This window comes from Eucyclogobius newberryi, unplaced genomic scaffold, assembly GCF_026437365.1.
Source record: "Eucyclogobius newberryi isolate DKJ021-1_F unplaced genomic scaffold, fEucNew1.0.hap1 SCAF_2, whole genome shotgun sequence".
In the NCBI taxonomy this organism is placed as follows: domain Eukaryota; kingdom Metazoa; phylum Chordata; class Actinopteri; order Gobiiformes; family Gobiidae; genus Eucyclogobius; species Eucyclogobius newberryi.
The window spans coordinates 34,585,606-34,602,516 of NW_027315834.1; the positions used below are offsets into that span (position 1 = coordinate 34,585,606).

Genomic DNA, 16,911 nt, shown 5'->3' on the forward strand with positions numbered 1-16,911 from the left:
TTGTTGTTGTTGTTGTTTTATGGCGGTTGGCATCCGAGTGTTGCATTACCGCCAGACTTTATTCCTTAGGCTGTTGTTGTTGCTGTTGTTATTGTGAAGTGGTCTGAAACAAATTGAAACATTACTGTTACACACTAATGTTCACAAGGACACGCACTCCCAAGCGAATAGAACAAAGGGAAGAACGCAGGTGACGTTATAAGACACTCGGTGGTCTTTTGATTTTATATAATTCTTTCACCAAAAAGCATTTACAAATTCTACAGTTTCAGTTGTATTTTAGAAGGATTTGATCATGAGAACTTGAGTTGTAGATTGTTGTATGTTGCACCGAATCACCAAAGCAAGTTAGTGTTTGTGAATTACTTAAAAGTTGTTCTGATGCACTTTGTATAATAAATCCACAAATACATAAATACATTTTGAGTCCTTGGCGTCCTGTGTCATCTATATGTTCCACAATACAAATACAATAAAAAACAATTCACCTCCGATCAGCAGCAGTAATCATTTTAAGAGATTAAAAGTAATAATTTTACGAGTATGAAATCGTAATATTATGAAAATAAAGATAAGGTTCAGGGATGCAGTAGTGTTTCACTTTCAGCTCCACGGCCAGGACGCAGATGGCGCTTGGAGGAGTTAAAACAGCGGTGTCCAAACTTCTTAATAATGTGGGTCTTTTAAACATCACAATGTGCATTGTGTGGGATGTTTAAATTAATATTTTTTATTGCCGTGTTTTATGTTTAATCTTTTTCTTAAGAGAGGGAAATAAGATAAAGTATCTGTAAGCGTGATGCCCTCAGCACAGAGCGACATGTCAGTGTTTGATCTTGAAGTGTGAAGGTTGTCATGTATGTTATTGTATTGTATAGTGGGTGTTTTGTGATGAGCCAATGGTGGGAGGGGAATGTAAGAGTTTGTGTTTCTACTGTTGATGTGATCTATATACGTGCAGCATTGAAATAAATATTCAAACTATAATGTAACATTTATTTGTTTTATTCATACACGCAAAGAGTTAGAACAATTTCAAATTTCCTTTCAATAAATGGCAGTTGAAGACGCTTACAATTAAACTTATAAGCCAAGCGCTAAATAGAAATAAGAATAAAATCACAGCTGATATTTCATTGTCATCTATGACCAGCAAACAGGTCTTGGAGCATTAATAGTCTGTTATGGAAGTAGTTAGAACAGAAAGCAATAAATTATAATGTATACTGTGCCTATTGCATTTGTATGTGACTCAAATAGCAGTCTTTATGGGAAAAAAAAAAATGTAACGAGGAATTCGTCAGTGACTTGAAACACTGGGGTGCAGTGGCTTAACTCGAACCAGACGGGACAGTCCCAGGCGTAAACCCTGACCCGGAGATCTCCCAGGAAGACTGTTTGATGAAGGACTTTTACCAATTTGGCCTGTGAAAAAGACAAGACATGTCAAGACAAGATAATTAACTAATAAGTCATGATTCATTGCATCCACTTCCATCAGACCTGGAGGGTTCCACTTTGGCACTCGACTTGTGGCCGGACTGAGGCATGCAGCAGATTTAGACGCCTTCGAAGAGGAGGCTGAGCTCGAGAGGTCAGATGTGTTTTTGTTGGTCAGGGGAGTCCTTGTCGGGGTGGACGCAACTGTAAGACGGAAAAATGTATTGAAATGTTCTGGTCGGTGAGGAAAAAAGTGAAAGAAATATGTAAAAGAGACACAGTCCTTTACAGTTCTAACATTTGCTTAGTTAGACTTGATTTTATGCAATTTTTGGTCCACCATTTGGTCATTTCTTAGTTAAAACCCCTGCAGCAATGAAGGGAGTCCAATTTAAAACTGTTATAATAGTGCTGTTATAGACCTGGTTTTCATCTGGTGGTTCTCTCTGAATTACAATAGGGCCTTGATGCTATAATTGAATAAAGTCAGAATTTCAGATGGAGGGCTGGAGCTGGTATGAAACTCTTCAATGTTTTTGCAAGAAATACCCTAAATGAAAATCCACAATAATCCGTCATTATATTTAAGGATAATGTCCACAAACTTGCCATGACGTGTGCCATCACTTTTGGCCACAAATCAGAAGAAAAAAAAATACAATCTTGGTTCATTGGTATTGCCAGAAGGCATTCAACTTTGCGCCAGTTTTTGTTTCGCGTGGATAGGTGCCGTACTTACAGAGATTATCAATGATAAACCAGGTCGAAACATCAGCAATCTGTTTAACAGATACTTTCAGAGTGATAAACATCTAGCACCGCTTCCATAGCCATTGACAATTCAAAAGGAAAATATTGTAAGACTCCTTTCAATGTTTTCAAAGGGCAAAAGTCCTCAACCATCATCTATAAAAAGTGATGTCGGTGTTTGAACATTGGGCACAACTTAACATAAATCACAGTGAAAATAGTTGAGTGTACAAACCTGTGCATTTAGGCTTGTCTTTTTTAGCAGACGCGGGAGGTTGTTTGGCCTTTCCATTCTTGGTTACTTTCTCCTTTTTAGTTTTGCTTGCCTTTTTGACAGTGAATTCCTCATCTTCACTGTCATGTTCACTGTAATCATTGTCACTTTCTGAGTCTATATATATTAAAAAAAAAAAAAAAGCTATTGAATTAATGTTTGCTCTTCTGATTTATTGTTGATAAGGTTTCAAATGAAGGCAACCTGAAATAACACAGGGCTGATATTCATCATCTTGTGCTTTTTGTTTGTTTCTCTGAATGGCTGGAGCTCCATTCATTTCTTTTGATGTAGCATTTGAGTCTGTTGTTATTTGGTCTAGGCCTGTAAAACAAATAATTCACAATGTACAGTAATGTAAATTATGACAAAGAGTATCTGGGAAAAAGTGATCGATGTACCTAAACGCATGGTGTCTACACTACAGTTGGACAGATGCTGCGACAAACACGATGGTTCTCTGTTTTCATCTACTGGAGTCCAGACAAATGAATTGTTTGAAATACATTTTTTTTTAAAAACAAGACTTATACACAACGACTACAATATCGTCTTACGTTAAACTGCAGTTTACCTTGTAAGGCTGATGACGGATTTGATGTTTCACACGGTGTGTTTAGCATAGACAGAGAAATGGCTGCTTCTAAATCTCGCTCCAGGATCTTCACATCTACAGGTTTTCTGAAAGAATATAGCTTATATTTACATTGACCGTATCTTGATTGGTGACTGATACTTATCTTTTATATTAAAAAAAACTAACGATTTCACATGTTTGTCTCAAAGTGGTACCATACCTGCACTTTTCACTTGTTAAAGATCTTGCGTTGGACTCTTGACTTGACTTCTGTTGTTTTACCATTTCTTTGGCCTTTTTACCAGGTGGACTTTTTTGAAAGGCAAAATCCTCATCTGAAATGTTAACATCTGGATTTGCTTCACATCAAGAAAACTGATATTTGTATCAAAAAGCTCAGGATGACAACAAACAATACTGTAGTTGAGCACTTATATTTATCATGCAGGTTTCAAAATGAACAATAATATTTTGTTAAAGGTTAACCATAAAGGTTCTTTGACTATCAACAACACTGCATGTCCTAAGACACATATGTGAGAAAGTGACACGTTAGTTTAGTTTGTGACTCACCGTCGTCTTCAAAGTTCTTGGACTCACAGTAATTGACACTTTTAGTCTTTCTGATTCAGTAAAACAAAAAAAAAGTTAGATTTAGCAACATAAGACCATTAAGATGTTGATAAAAAAAAGTCTGAAATACCTTGATGGTCTGTCTCCGTCCATGCTGTGACCGACCTCAGTGCCACGATTTACTTCTTATATCTCTAGTTGAATCATGGATGTCTAAGTATTACACCGTCTGAACTAAAAGCCTTTATGTGTGTGCTGTCGCTGGAAGAAAATCGTGAAATATTGAGTTTGGAGCATTGAATTAAAGGTTGAAGCTGCATGAAAACAAAGTCCCTCTGTTTTTCGAGTTGCCCGCCTGAACAACCAGGAAACGGAAGTGACGACACATAGTCTTCTGGAAAATATTGATTAAAACATTTATTTGTGATGGAAAATTCTAATATAATTCCAAAGGCAACGGAATTTCTAATCTTCATGTTGATTAAAAAATAAATTAAATAAATAAAAGAGGATAGCCTATAACTAACATTTACCGCTTTGCGAGGAATCTCCTAAACGTGTCCACTAGATGACAGTAGAACTCTGGGTAATCGCGTCAAACTGTTGCTTTTCAAGGTACAGTCGTGGATCTATTATATTATCGGGTACAGTACAGACAGACAGTGTACTCACATTTCTTTTATATATACTATATATTAGATACATAAATAAATCATAATACACAAAACAGAAAATACAGTCCCATTGACAGGATTAGAGTTTTAGTTTAGACATTGTCACATGGCTTAGATTTCCAAAACAAAAGTATTTCAAGTAAACCATCCCGACCCAAAGGTAAGTAATTTATTCACACAGTGATTTCAGTTTTGAGTAAGGGTCTGCTGTTTTCTGTTAATTTCATTGCATGTATGATAAAGACATACAGCATGAATGGGTGTGACTGGCCCGAGACAGGTCTGATATTATCTATCATGAATAAGCCTGAAATGGGATTATTATTGTATTTTATAGTTTCTTTCTCTACCTTATTCAAAGCTCATAATTGGAAAGTGAGGTCATGAAAGGGACACTATGTATATTTTCTGGTTAAATATCTGCCACCTGCTTGTTTCTATAAAGATGCTACTGTTTTTCCTGGAATGTCCACAGTATCGCAAAAATGTTACTTCTCCATGGAGACAAGCAGGTGATGCCACAGGTCAGATCTGTGGAGAGGTGAGTAAGAAGACATGTTTTTTTGAGCAATAAAGACACCTGTCATTCAATAAATGCCTAATAGATAAGTGTAATGCCGTGCTATGGAACATTCATGGCAAGGTTCAAGAGAAAAAACATTATATTTTCCCTAAATCTATCTGACAGTTCAAAATATATTGTTTTCTAAAATGTACCAAATCAGTGGAAATAAGTTCTGATTTGCCCGCCAACCTCCCGCCTTATAAAGCTCTGTGTTTCCATTCATATCAGATCAATAATGAAACATATGAAAAACACTTGGTACACCTCCTGGTCAAGCTGCAGACATTTCAGGCTCAGAATTGTTTTCACTTTAAGCCCTAGATTTCCCTGGATGAGTGAAAGTGCAAAAAGAGGTGCAAATATGATACTCTTCTATACATTAACTTACATTCCTGAAATGAGAAGGAAAACGTTTGAATTGAGGGTGAAATATACACATTTAGACCGGTCCTGTGTATGTTTTAATCTATTGCAATATTACAGAAGTTGTATTTTTGAGACATGTCATTGAATTTTGAAAAAGTAAATTAGTGGTGTATATATTTTGTAGTAATAAAAAAAAAGTTCAATGTAGTTGAAGTCTCATGTGTCGATGTTGGATATTGTTAGGTGTATTTAAGCAATACTGTTAATATTGGATTATTTTTTATTTTTTTCTCCTTTTGGTCATGAAATTATACTTTTGGGTATAGATTTAATAACATAACAATATTATTGAGAGGCAATAGGAAAATTAGTTTAAAAGTTCTTTTCCATCCAGTTTTTGAAGGAATAGTGATTGATTCTTTTTGTTTAGGAATTCTTTGTTCCAGATGAATGATTTGTGTGTGGATAAATTGTGAGAATAATACAAGCTTGCTGGTAGAATGGTCAGTGCAGTCATAGACGAGTGCAATGTTGTGACAGACATGCCGCTGACATGTCCTTAGCCGCCGTCGCCCACAGCAATCGCTTGTCCTCTGAAGTGCAATAAAAGTACAAATTGTCCTTTTTTACTTCACATATTGGAGAACAATCTCCATCTCAAGGGTTGTCATTTTCCCGTTTGTGAGTGGGCTGCAGTCTGTTGCGGTTTGTCACACAGAGGACCTGGTGGAGATTTTCAAGGATGTGATGGTCCATCTCTTTGACTCCAGACAAGGAAGGGCCCTGTGGTCACACATTCCTCCACTCCTACAGTGCTGCCTACAGCCATGACCAAAATATCAAATGCACTTATGCAAACATTATGGTCAAAACATTACCTCTCACACATATAGATGTTTACATATTGTTCCAGACAACACAGGACATTTAAGCATGCACAGTGGTATTGTTAGGCTGCTGTTGTGTGGGATACCTGCATACCTTCACTTTTATAATGATTACCACATGATAGTTTACAATTTTGCACAATACCATTGTATTTTGACTGGACAAACATTTCTCATTTACACATTGGCGTTGTCACATCATTTTGGTCTTTATTTGAGTTTGTTTGGAAGTGGTCAGGAGGCAGTTTCCCTTCAACCACTGATGTGAATGCCATCATTATGTGCGTAATAGCTTCTCACAGTAGTAGTTTGTGTGGGGCACTTGGTCTAGAACCGTCTTCCTTGTATGGCTTTTCCGCTGGCGTGGACTGTGTTATTATTTACATCTCAGCAAGGCCTTTTATTTTTATTGTTTTAAGATAACAAATGTTTTCTATTATTAGATATTTAATTGATTTATCTATGATGTGCTTGTCAGAAAATATGTCATGTCATTTGAGCCCATACAGCTTAACTCATCGTATTGAAAGTTTCCCTCCCATTTTCTGCTGTGTTTAGATAAGATAACCTTTATTTGTCCCACAATGGGGGAAATTATCTGATAATAAACCTCTTATACTCTTAAGAGTATAAGAGGTTTTTATCAGAGAAGGGCTGCTGACTTAAGAGTCTTAATAAAAATAACACTCTTATTCAACCAATGAATAACCCTCTGGGGTCAATCTTTATTTTTATTCTGTGGGTGCTGGACTTAATTTGCAGAACTTAATGAAGATAAAATGCTATGTCACTGAGTTCTCTTGACTACTTGGAGCACCTTTTAAAAACCTGAAACTAAATATGAGTTGATGAACCTTTAAGTGTTTCGGATATCCGGTCTTGCATTTGTGCTGGTGTGTTGTTGTAACCTAGAAATGGCCCTTCGTTAAATGTCTTTGGACATGAATCGGTGGCAACCACAGCACGACCAGAGTGGCCACACTTTCAGCCAACAAACCCAAACGGGCAGACAGATCTGTCAACCAGTGGCTTCCGGAGTTTGTTTTTCTAAAAGCAGTCTTCTACTGCACATGCTTTCGCGACATTTATTTTTTTGGGACAACAAATATGACAGCTATATTTGTAATTCTACTGGAGCATATAATTCATCCAAGTATTTATATTTTTTTGTTAACACATTTTGATACATATCTGCCATTGTTATAGACACAGAAAGAATGATTGATCTGTTAAGGCTGAGTTTAACAGAGCATTATATATTTGTTGTTTGTACATTGTTCCCTCCACCGTGGCAATAGAAAGAGCTTTCATAGAGCAGTGTCGTTAGAGTTGAACTTGTTACTGCGAGGTCACACACCAGCACATAAGACCTTGGTGCCTGGGACACTGCACTTGCTGCTGCCTCATTGCTCATGAACTGCAGTATCAGGTTCTCATTTTCCATGGCTCCCCTGTGCCACAAAGAAACTTTAAAGGCTCTGTTTGAACACTTTGCCACCTGCAGGCCACATCTGTTTGTACACCAGTGTTATTATCAACTGTTTCCAGGGTTTCAAATTCAATTGACAATTTAAAATAAAAGATCCTATTATTTGAATGGTGAAACGTCCTCAAAATGTTGCATAACAGAAGGCTGGAACTCATAATTATAAAATGAATGTATTGTTTTATATAGATGTTTTATATAGATGTCTGTACTAAGCTATGGGTTGTATATTGTTAGTGGTTAGTTTATATTTCAATTTAATTAACTATACATTTAAAATATGGTTGTTATTATTATTTATTATCATAATCTGTTTAAAAGTCTTAGTGACAGTTTAGTTGCTTTGTACATTGTGAAATCCAGAGCCAGAGCAGTAGTGCTGCAATGCAGTGAGTTAAAGTCCCTGATGTAATGTCATTGCCTCAACAGCAGAGGGCATCAACACATCAATCTGGACATCATGCAGTATGACGAAAACTATTGTACTGTAGAGATTCCCATGATGTAATTGTTGTAATTGTATTCTAATAATCCTTGGAGTCTTGGTGCAGGTAAACTTAGCTCAAGTTGTTAGGTAATACATGAAAAGGTGACACAAGTTGGCAGTGTAACCCTAAAAGCTTTGTTTTCTGCAATTATTTATTATTTAATTGATATAATAAACAACGATTAAAAATACTCAAATGACTTGTATGAAAAGATCTGCCCATGTGGATAGTCTAGCATGTGATCTGTTTGGCTGAGCCGGAAGTCTAAACTTGAATGACAGAAACTGTGATGTTTTAGATTAAAATAGAAGTTCCCCTTTACAACACAACTGTAGAATAATTTCTAGATCTTTCCAAAATAGGAAGTACCACACCATTAAAGAGTCCTTCTGGTGTATTGGTTTCATGCTGGAGGACCATGTTGGCAGAATGACAGCCGTCCGGTCCAGGATGACTCACTCACTCAGCAGTATGCCATTCCTGGCGCTCTTCTTCCACCGTCAGCCAAATTGTCTTGATCCTGTGCTCATTGCTGCCTCTTGCACGGCCTCAGGCTGAAGCTCGCTCACTGTAAAGCAAGGTGGCTGCATCCTCCTGCATTTGCGGCAGAGCTCTCATCCCATAGGGGTGAAAACGTGCAAAGAATTGAGTGAATGTGTTGAGAGAATTCTCCACATTCTCAGTCTCAGTGCTGGTGGCCTGAGTCGGTGTTGGGTTCCTGGGAGAGAGCAGCTGACACCCCTCTGATCTTATCTTTCCCCTGACCATACCAAATCATATAGCTTTTTAGCATAGGTCATGTAAACAGAATCTTAGAGGCATAACACAATTAGAGCATATTTGTGATTGATTATATTTTAGGCATATATTTTTCAAGTGTAATACTTCGTGTTGTGTATGAATTTTGTTTATTGTGAAGAAAAAATTTTGCATACTCAACACTGTTGAAAATGGAGTAGTTAAAGCTTAATGCTAACCAACAACAACCTATGTCTCATCAACTCTCAACATAAACATACTGTGACTTAAGTACAAATCTGTTATAGTTAACCAAATTTAGAAACGTATGATGTGGATTGTTTTATGTTTTACCATGACCATGTGTTTGTTGGGTGTGACAAAACATCTGTTTGATTCTGAGTGCTATATAGTTGCTGCCATATCTAGACAGCAAGGTGCAGCCTTTGCACTCTTCAAACGCTCACCAAATGTTAAAACGCTATTACTTCATTTCTCCCATTTTCAAAACTCACTCGCACAACTCAGACACCACAAAGCACTTTTCTCACAATGTGTGATGTGTGGAAAAATAATTTTATAGTAGCACAAGATGAAAAGTCTCTTCATGAAATAATGCCTTTCTTGAAACAGAGCATCAGCTCAAACAGCTCAAATCACTGTCGGAGCAGCATCTCTACTCTGAGCTCTTGAAGAAGCTTGAGGAAAAACCTTTTAATATACACTCCTTAAGCTGTACTGGCTTGGCTGAAATACGTCACTGCAGAGGTCAGCAGTTGGTCGACAGGGTGAACAGGGCCTCAAGGACTTACAGAGTTACAGAGTTGTACATGATCTGTTGTTTTACTTTTGTGCTTCAGGGTCATCATAGTCTCTGTGACTCTGTGACGCAATGATTCATTCTTTGATTTAGTTTTTTTTCGGGGGGCATGCTAATCTGTTATCAATTATAGATCAATGACTTTCTTTTTTTGCTTATGTTTTCGTTTTGATGCTTGGCTAGTTTACTTTGCAGGAACAAAGAACGCTAAGCTTGTGCGTAATGAGCTATGTTAGAGCACTGTAAAAGTCACCTCTGCCTTGCCCTGCTGGTTTTCCCCTTAGTCATTCTGCGCCCAAATTAGCAGCAGAAACATCTTTCTGTGCAAGGTGCACAAGTCGTACCCTTGAAAGACTGACTGAGGCTAAACTGTTTTGTTTTTTTCTTTTGGTATACAGCTTGAATGTTGCCCAATTAACAAATGCATTAGGTATATGGTTGCAAAGTATTTGTCGTGTAACCAAAACCACTATCTTGTATGATTCACAGTTTCTCCAACAGGGAACACGGGCTACCCCAGAGCAGCCTGAACTGCTGAATAATGCATTTGGTGAATCAGCAAAAGTGAAGTTTGCAGAGTGGTGCTTTACAAGCCCCAGTACCCGGACTGAGATCGTGCTCTTTTTTAATCGATGGCCACATTAGTAAGGTCACTCTTCCACTCACATAAAGTTTGTCAACTTTGCACAGGCTTGTCACTGAAGCATTCGTCTGTGAAATATGACTATCACACATTTGAGATGCCAAAGGGCAACAGTGAACTTGAGGAACATATTCAATTCACTGTCTATATTTGTGTATTATATGTTCTGATGTAGTAACTTAGACGCTCTTGTTGCATTCCAGGGATTCTGACGTTATTCGTGGGAAATGCCCTGTTCTTAGCCTGGAGTCAGCAGCTGTTGATTCTATATGATCTTTCGGACGCCATGTTATTAAACTATAATTGAAAAGCTGTACACCCTTACGTATTGGGTTACGTGTACTTTGATCATTTCCGGTCACATTCCTTGTTTGTTGTCACCACCATTTTGAAAAACAGTGCATACGATTGAAAATGAAAAGATTTGATACAACAACGCGCCAAAAAGTCACTTTGGACTTAGAAAATAGGGACAGTATGCCTACAACATAGTAATGAACATATGCAACTGTATGTCCAAATTTAGATATAGGCTAATTTCCATATCTAGTGATAAAACAAATCATTAAAAAACAATTGAGCTGAGATGCTTCCCTTGTATTGACCATATCTGAAAATAAACGTGCTATTTTTACGTGATAAATCATTAAAAGTTCTTGTTGTTTTACAAAACGCTGGTTTAGTTGAAGTATTTTTACATTCAAGCCTGTCAGCCATATTCCAATATTTGAAAAACATTAAATACCAACAGTATAATTGTTGTAGCAGTATTCATCACAGCTCAGCACTATCTCATTAGTGCCCCGTCCTCATTGATTTAGACACCACTTTGTCAATATTTCAGTATTTTGTCCATTCAGACTATTGGTTGGCTTAGTCTGCTTGGCCACACTTCTGATCAGCCGCGTAAGCACATGGCTGATCCTGAGTCTCATTATTTTGCCAGTCAGTGTCTTTCAGTCCAGTCGTTCCAGCAGGAATTGAAAGATTATTTGTGTCTTCTGAAGATTGACCGCCACATGATTGATGATTGACCTACATCAGCAATCACAAAACAGGCTTTTACGGTGAATCAGCCACCTCACAATACTGGGGCAGTGACTGTGATGCAAATGCACAAAGGGAACCAAACTGTTGATCATAATTTGTGATATCCTCTATTGAGCTTCTTTTTAAATATTCTCTCATAGTTTCTCATTGCTGTTTTTCTCTGGTTGGTCTCAGTTGTCCTGTTACCTTGGCAGCAGTGGGATGTGACACGTAGATCTCCCCTGAGTCTGCATCTCTGGGGACGCACCGTGATAGAGTAAACACTATTTCCTCCCTAAACCTGATAGACATTTAGAAAATAAATATTCATGACTCAAGCTGAACCTGCTTATATATATATACATGTTGTAATCAAAATCATGCCTGAACTTTTCTATAATCTGCACCCAATGGTTTGAAGGTAAACTTTACCCAAGCAAAATTATTTGTTTTACATGTGCAGTCAGGCACCCTGCCATTTGCTCTCCCATGACAGTTTTTACACCTTCCATCCTAAATAAGGCGACACGCTGCCAGGAAATATGACCACTGTCCCAAATTGGGACCTGGACACAGTATCCATCCATCTTCTGATTGCTCAATGCTCACTAGCAGTCGCTTCTTTTCCTGTGCCACTACCTCCAAATTAAAAGAAACCAACTTCAAACAGAAAATGATATCTTGGTCATTTGTAACTGTATACATGTGAATAATGTGTCACTGCAGCAGCGTCTATTTTGTAAGGAAGTTTATTTGTGCCAGTTTTTCTTTCATGTGGATACGCCCTTACTGAGATATTATCCATTATGTTTCTTATCATAGTGAGCTCAGATTAACCCAGGTGTTTGTTTTTGGCTCTGTTTATTGTTTTCACTTTTAAAAATGATGCATTCTTTGCAAATGTGTGAAGCAATTCCAAGCAGATCAAGTCATTCTGCAGTGAACACAGCCATTATGTGCAGAACAATTCATTTGTCATTTGAGTGTAATAGACAGGGCATTTGCCACACAGTTTTTTTTATTCTGAAAGGTGGGGCAGGAACCTCCTTTCAGTCAGCTGCACGTACACTCACAGCAAAGGTGCGGCAACTCCATCACTTCTCTCAGAAGTGCCTCTGTGCTGGGGTCCTGGGACTCTCCTCCTCCCATCGGATACTTCTGATCAGATGCAGCGCTGAAGTCATAGTGATGTCATTCTGGGATGTGAGTGTCAGGGAGCAAGGTGAGCTGGTTTTACGTTGAGGTGAGTGTTGTCCCTCTTCGGCCAGCTTTGCCTGTAGAAACGCGCGGAGCGGCGAAAGATGGTCATCGCCACCGGGACCGAATCAAGCTGCGACGCGCACTGTGCCTCTGCTGCTGCTCAGATCCCGGGCTATGGGGCCCTGATCTGTCTCCTCTGCACGACCCTTTACCACCATGCCTACGGACAACTGTTAAGAAGAGTTGGTTATATAGGGCAGCTTGCGTGCCCTAAAGGTAAACTGGATGGCCATCGCGCAAAGGTGCCTCAACAGCATGTCCAGGACGCAATGGACCCTGCCGGCGGTTCTTGTACTGTGGACTTGTCTCCTCGGGAGTTCTTCTTTTCCGATTCCAAGTAGGACTAATGCAACTTTATTGGAAAAGAAATGGGAGACGCTTTTTTCACGCTCGTATCTCGGGATAACTGGGTCAAAATCTGAAGTCAATTGGGAGAGTGACTATTTGCAGGGCATCAAAAGAGTGCGGCGACTTTACTGCAACGCGGGCATTGGGTTTCACCTGCAGGTGCTCCCGGATGGCAGGATAAGTGGTGTACACAATGAGAACCAACACAGTGAGTTGCATCCGGCCGAGCGCGGTACCAAAAAAGCTTGTAACCCTATGCGCAGGCTGCGCTGTGCAAAAGTTACAGCGGCTCACTTGTCCTGTGTGATATTTAATAAGACGTGTCGGCATGGATGAAAGTTCCCCAAAGCAAAAACAGAGTGCTGGGAGCCTCGCATCCGTGCAGTGCGAAATGTCCTCCCCGGCCAAAAAACATAACATGCATGCTTGGACTCAGTTTAGACGCTCGCTTATTTTTATCCCGTGTCCGGCTGTAGCACTCAGAGCCTGCCACTTCTGTAGTTAGGATTTAATGTGTGAGAACATCCCAAAGGACAAAATGAGCATCAGTCAGTCGCAGTGCACCTGCAAGGTTACACCCATCGATACTGCATTGACCAATCACGTACCGTGTCTAACTATAGTCACAATGACGGCGTCTCTCCTCTTCTGTGTTTCCTCCAGGTCTCATAGAAATCTCCACGGTGGAAAGAGGAGTAATAACCCTTTTTGGAGTCAAGAGTCAACTGTTTGTCGCAATGAACAGCAAGGGAAGGTTATATGGAAAGGTACGTGTGTCTGCAGTCTCTCACCAGAGCAAATGCGCAGCAAAGTTCTCTGTAACAAGCAAACTTTGGCCAAGTATAAGTCTTAAGTTTTAGTTCAGGTGAAAATTAAAAACAAAATGTATATTTTATCTGGACATGAGTAAATAAAAAAACACAGTGTACCATGACAAGTTCACATTATTTTGGTGACAATCATCCTTGTATTTGCAGTTATTCCCTCAGCAGTTTAAAATACAGCTCGTCTGTTAGAGACCACATGACCAGACTTCAGTCTGTCATTTTGGACCAGTTTTAATGCTCTGGCTCCCAGTTAAAATCGTATATACTGAGAAAGAGAGAAAGAGAGAGAGAGAGAGAGAGAGAGAGAGAGAGAGAGAGAGAGAGAGAGAGAGAGAAAGAAAGAGAGAGAGATAGTTTATTTATTGACTAACTATTGTATTTCTTGTATTAAATTAACATATACATAATACAAACTATGTTTATTGTTGTATTAATGAGTTTCTTATTTCTATGTATATTTTAGAAATCCTTTGGGGATGAGTGCCAGTTTAGAGAGATGTTACTTCCCAACAACTACAACGCCTACGAGTCTTTTGTTTACAAGGGCTTCTTCATCGCTCTCAGCAAACATGGCCGTGTAAAGAGAGGCAACAAGGCCACCACCGCCATGACGGTCACACATTTCCTCCCAAGACTTTGACTGAAACTGGCAATAACTCACTTTTGCACATGTGGCTATACGTCCAGGTAACGCAGTCAACGGTACACACCAATGATGAACTGAGGGGAAATATTTATTGTGGTCATAAATGTATGTATATTTGGTTTTAAATGAACACGCCACACTATGCTGCTTATACTTTGATCCTTAGAGATTGGGGGCTGAAGCCTTTGCCTGTCTCACTGTATCTTGGTGCTTGCAATAACTTTACATTTAGTCTCTTCGTTCTGTGATGGAGAGGGAATATTTTCTTGGTCTAAAATAGTGACATAAATAATTTCTTTACCTCAGAGACCCACTTTTACTAAATGAAGCAATGCATGAAGTAAAATATCAGCTAAGTTTAGGTTTTTGGAGCTCTAAGCGCTTATAGTCCCCTTGGCTCTTATCAGCTGTAGGCCAATAAGCCACTAAAATGCACTACCTTTGCTGCACGATTCAAAGGTGCCTTGGTATTTCCTCTGGTGGCCTCCTTAAACTTGCATGTAAGAGACACCCACTGCAGTCAGAAATAGGGCTGACGATCTGAGGGGCTCAAGTGAGGGATGACTATCTCTGGTTTGTTTTCTTTTCTGAAATTAGATCAATTAAGTAACATACAATCTGTGTTTGAGACCAGAAACCAGTTGACCATGAATATGAGGCCACAGTTTCTGTAAGCACTACCAGCAAATAAACAGGGTGGAGCATGAACAAATCCTTTCAGGTCACGCCACTGCACTGAGCACGCACGCCCACATGGTACAGACTTGGCGTGTACGATTTGAGTTCTGTGTACAAGCAGGAACTGAAACATGTTTTTTTCAATTAAAGTCAGTATATCACAGTGAAAAGTTAAAGTAAACATATGAATTGAGTTCTGCTTTGCTGTAGTTTGTTTAACTGACGTATGACAGGTTTATGAAGCAAAGTAATAATATATATGGTAAGATAAATGTGTTGTTTCTTCATCTTATCTTTGAGTCGGTGTTGTTCGATACTGTCATTGCTCCAAGTGATTTTCGTTTGGGCTCTGCAGCAGCACTGCAGTGAGGTGTCAGGGCTGTTGCCTCAGACTAAGAAATGCAATTATGGATGAGCCAATCTTACCCTGAAGGACTGAGGGACAGTGCAGTCCTCCAGTAAAGCCCACTAGTGTGATAGATCAGTTTTACAATACTGGTGCGTTATACAATTTGAACAATTGTCAGCATATGGATTGAATTAGGTGCAGTTTCCTTGAAAAAAAATGCCATAAACACTACTGTGAGTGTGGCTGTTGTGGAGGAAGTGTGACTTATTTCACACCCAGGAGGAGAAGGCCCCCATGTGTTTTAACATCAGTCAGTTAATTGTGATGGCACCTGAACACACCCCTCCAAGCTTCCTTTGGCTGCTCTTTACCTTTTTAGTCTCAACTGCTGCGGGATGTGGAGAATCCAAGTTCCTTCTCTCTTTTCAACGGATTTAGTTAAAGGTCAAAACTTGTGGAGCCTTTGCCTAAACAGTTCAAGTTGATTCAAGCTTCTTTGTTTGTATTCTTTCCACCTAAAACACGCCACAGACACATCACAACATCTCCAAAATCTGCAGTTCTTTTGGTACAATAGAAGCATATTTTCTTCAGTATTCATCAATAAGCATTTGTGTTTTAGCCCAAATGAGCTGTGACAATTGTTTCCGGGGAAAAGAAACGGCAAAGTGAATCGAGCTGAGCTGTTCTCAGATTCAGCAGAATAAAACAATAGGGGTCAAAGCTTAATGATTCAAAGACACATTGCTGTATAGTTAACACTGCATGTTGTGTAGATGAAGTTATTCTTTTTTTTTTTTTTTTTTTTTAAGAATTGGAATTAATAAATTATCCTATATTAACTCAAATCTGAAAAAAGCTTTGAAGCTGAGGAAAACCGGGAGTGGGGCCCTGTCCTATGTCGCCTTTTATTTGCAGCACCTTATAAAACATTTTTCAGATCAAATGATAAAATTATTAGTATGATCCAGATGTTAGGGATAAGGACAGGAATGCAATGTTCATATTTTAGCATAGACCAAAAATGTTGCCTCATAAACCGGTTTTCTTACTGCCTCCAATTGATTCACAAACTAATTGGTGTTGATTCTTTTTCATGTTTATGGGCGGTCCGCATGCCTTGGTCCTAAACACAACTATCTTTATATTTGTAGAATCATTTTTGTTGCGCTCTTTTCTAAAGCAGTGATGATGTACATTATTCCTCAGATCTGTTTTCATATACCTCTACTTTGCCTTAGTTTTGGCTAAATTATGATTGTAAAATAGGAGCACTTATTTTTTGTTTCTGAAACGAGACAGTACAGATTATGAATTTAATTTTTCCATTTATTTTTGTACGTATGTGCTATGCACAACAGTATACTGTATTCATCAGATATTAATAAAGTTTGTTTTATATTGATTGCTAGTGTGACGTGTGAGGTTAATGCAGTAGCTTTATAAACCGTGACCTGTCACTTCAGCTTTGATGAAAAGTGGCACAGGAGCTC

At 38.7% G+C, this 16,911-nt stretch overlaps 2 protein-coding genes across 4 annotated transcripts; one reads left to right on the forward strand and one right to left on the reverse strand.

The window, feature by feature from the left end:
- Window positions 1–986: 986 nt before the first annotated feature.
- On the reverse strand, window positions 987–3,970 carry rad51ap1 (RAD51 associated protein 1). Of its 2 annotated transcripts, none has more exons than XM_072453790.1 (9): window positions 3,745–3,970; window positions 3,615–3,664; window positions 3,262–3,376; window positions 3,039–3,145; window positions 2,866–2,934; window positions 2,669–2,788; window positions 2,426–2,581; window positions 1,504–1,644; window positions 987–1,425 (listed from the first exon to the last, which is right to left on the reverse strand). In XM_072453790.1, the coding sequence occupies exons 1-9, from the start codon at window positions 3,765–3,767 to the stop codon at window positions 1,301–1,303; spliced, it is 906 nt and encodes a 301-aa protein (XP_072309891.1). In that variant the 5' UTR covers window positions 3,768–3,970; the 3' UTR covers window positions 987–1,300. The 2 variants fall into 2 exon arrangements, with proteins under 2 accessions (XP_072309891.1, XP_072309890.1); XM_072453789.1 differs by having other exon boundaries at window positions 2,866–2,937.
- Window positions 3,971–12,368: 8,398 nt separating this feature from the next.
- Window positions 12,369–16,823, forward strand: fgf6b (fibroblast growth factor 6b). Of its 2 annotated transcripts, none has more exons than XM_072455137.1 (3): window positions 12,369–13,102; window positions 13,582–13,685; window positions 14,209–16,823. In XM_072455137.1, exons 1-3 carry the CDS (start codon window positions 12,796–12,798, stop codon window positions 14,383–14,385), a joined length of 588 nt encoding a protein of 195 aa, XP_072311238.1. In that variant the 5' UTR covers window positions 12,369–12,795; the 3' UTR covers window positions 14,386–16,823. The 2 variants fall into 2 exon arrangements, with proteins under 2 accessions (XP_072311238.1, XP_072311237.1); XM_072455136.1 differs by having other exon boundaries at window positions 12,383–13,126.
- The last annotated feature ends 88 nt before the right edge of the window (window positions 16,824–16,911 follow it).

Coding starts and splice junctions, on each gene's coding strand:
- rad51ap1 (XM_072453789.1), bottom strand. CDS start 3,767: ATGGACGGAGACAGACCATCAAG. Junction 2,582..2,668: donor TCAGCCCTGTGTTATTTCAG/GTTGCCTTCATT, acceptor TAATATATATAG/ACTCAGAAAGTGACAATGAT. Junction 1,426..1,503: donor GCCAAAGTGGAACCCTCCAG/GTCTGATGGAAG, acceptor TCTTTTTCACAG/GCCAAATTGGTAAAAGTCCT.
- fgf6b (XM_072455136.1), top strand. CDS start 12,796: ATGGCCATCGCGCAAAGGTGCCTCAACAGCATGTCCAGGACGCAATGG. Junction 13,127..13,581: donor ACACAATGAGAACCAACACA/GTGAGTTGCATC, acceptor TGTTTCCTCCAG/GTCTCATAGAAATCTCCACG. Junction 13,686..14,208: donor AGGGAAGGTTATATGGAAAG/GTACGTGTGTCT, acceptor TGTATATTTTAG/AAATCCTTTGGGGATGAGTG.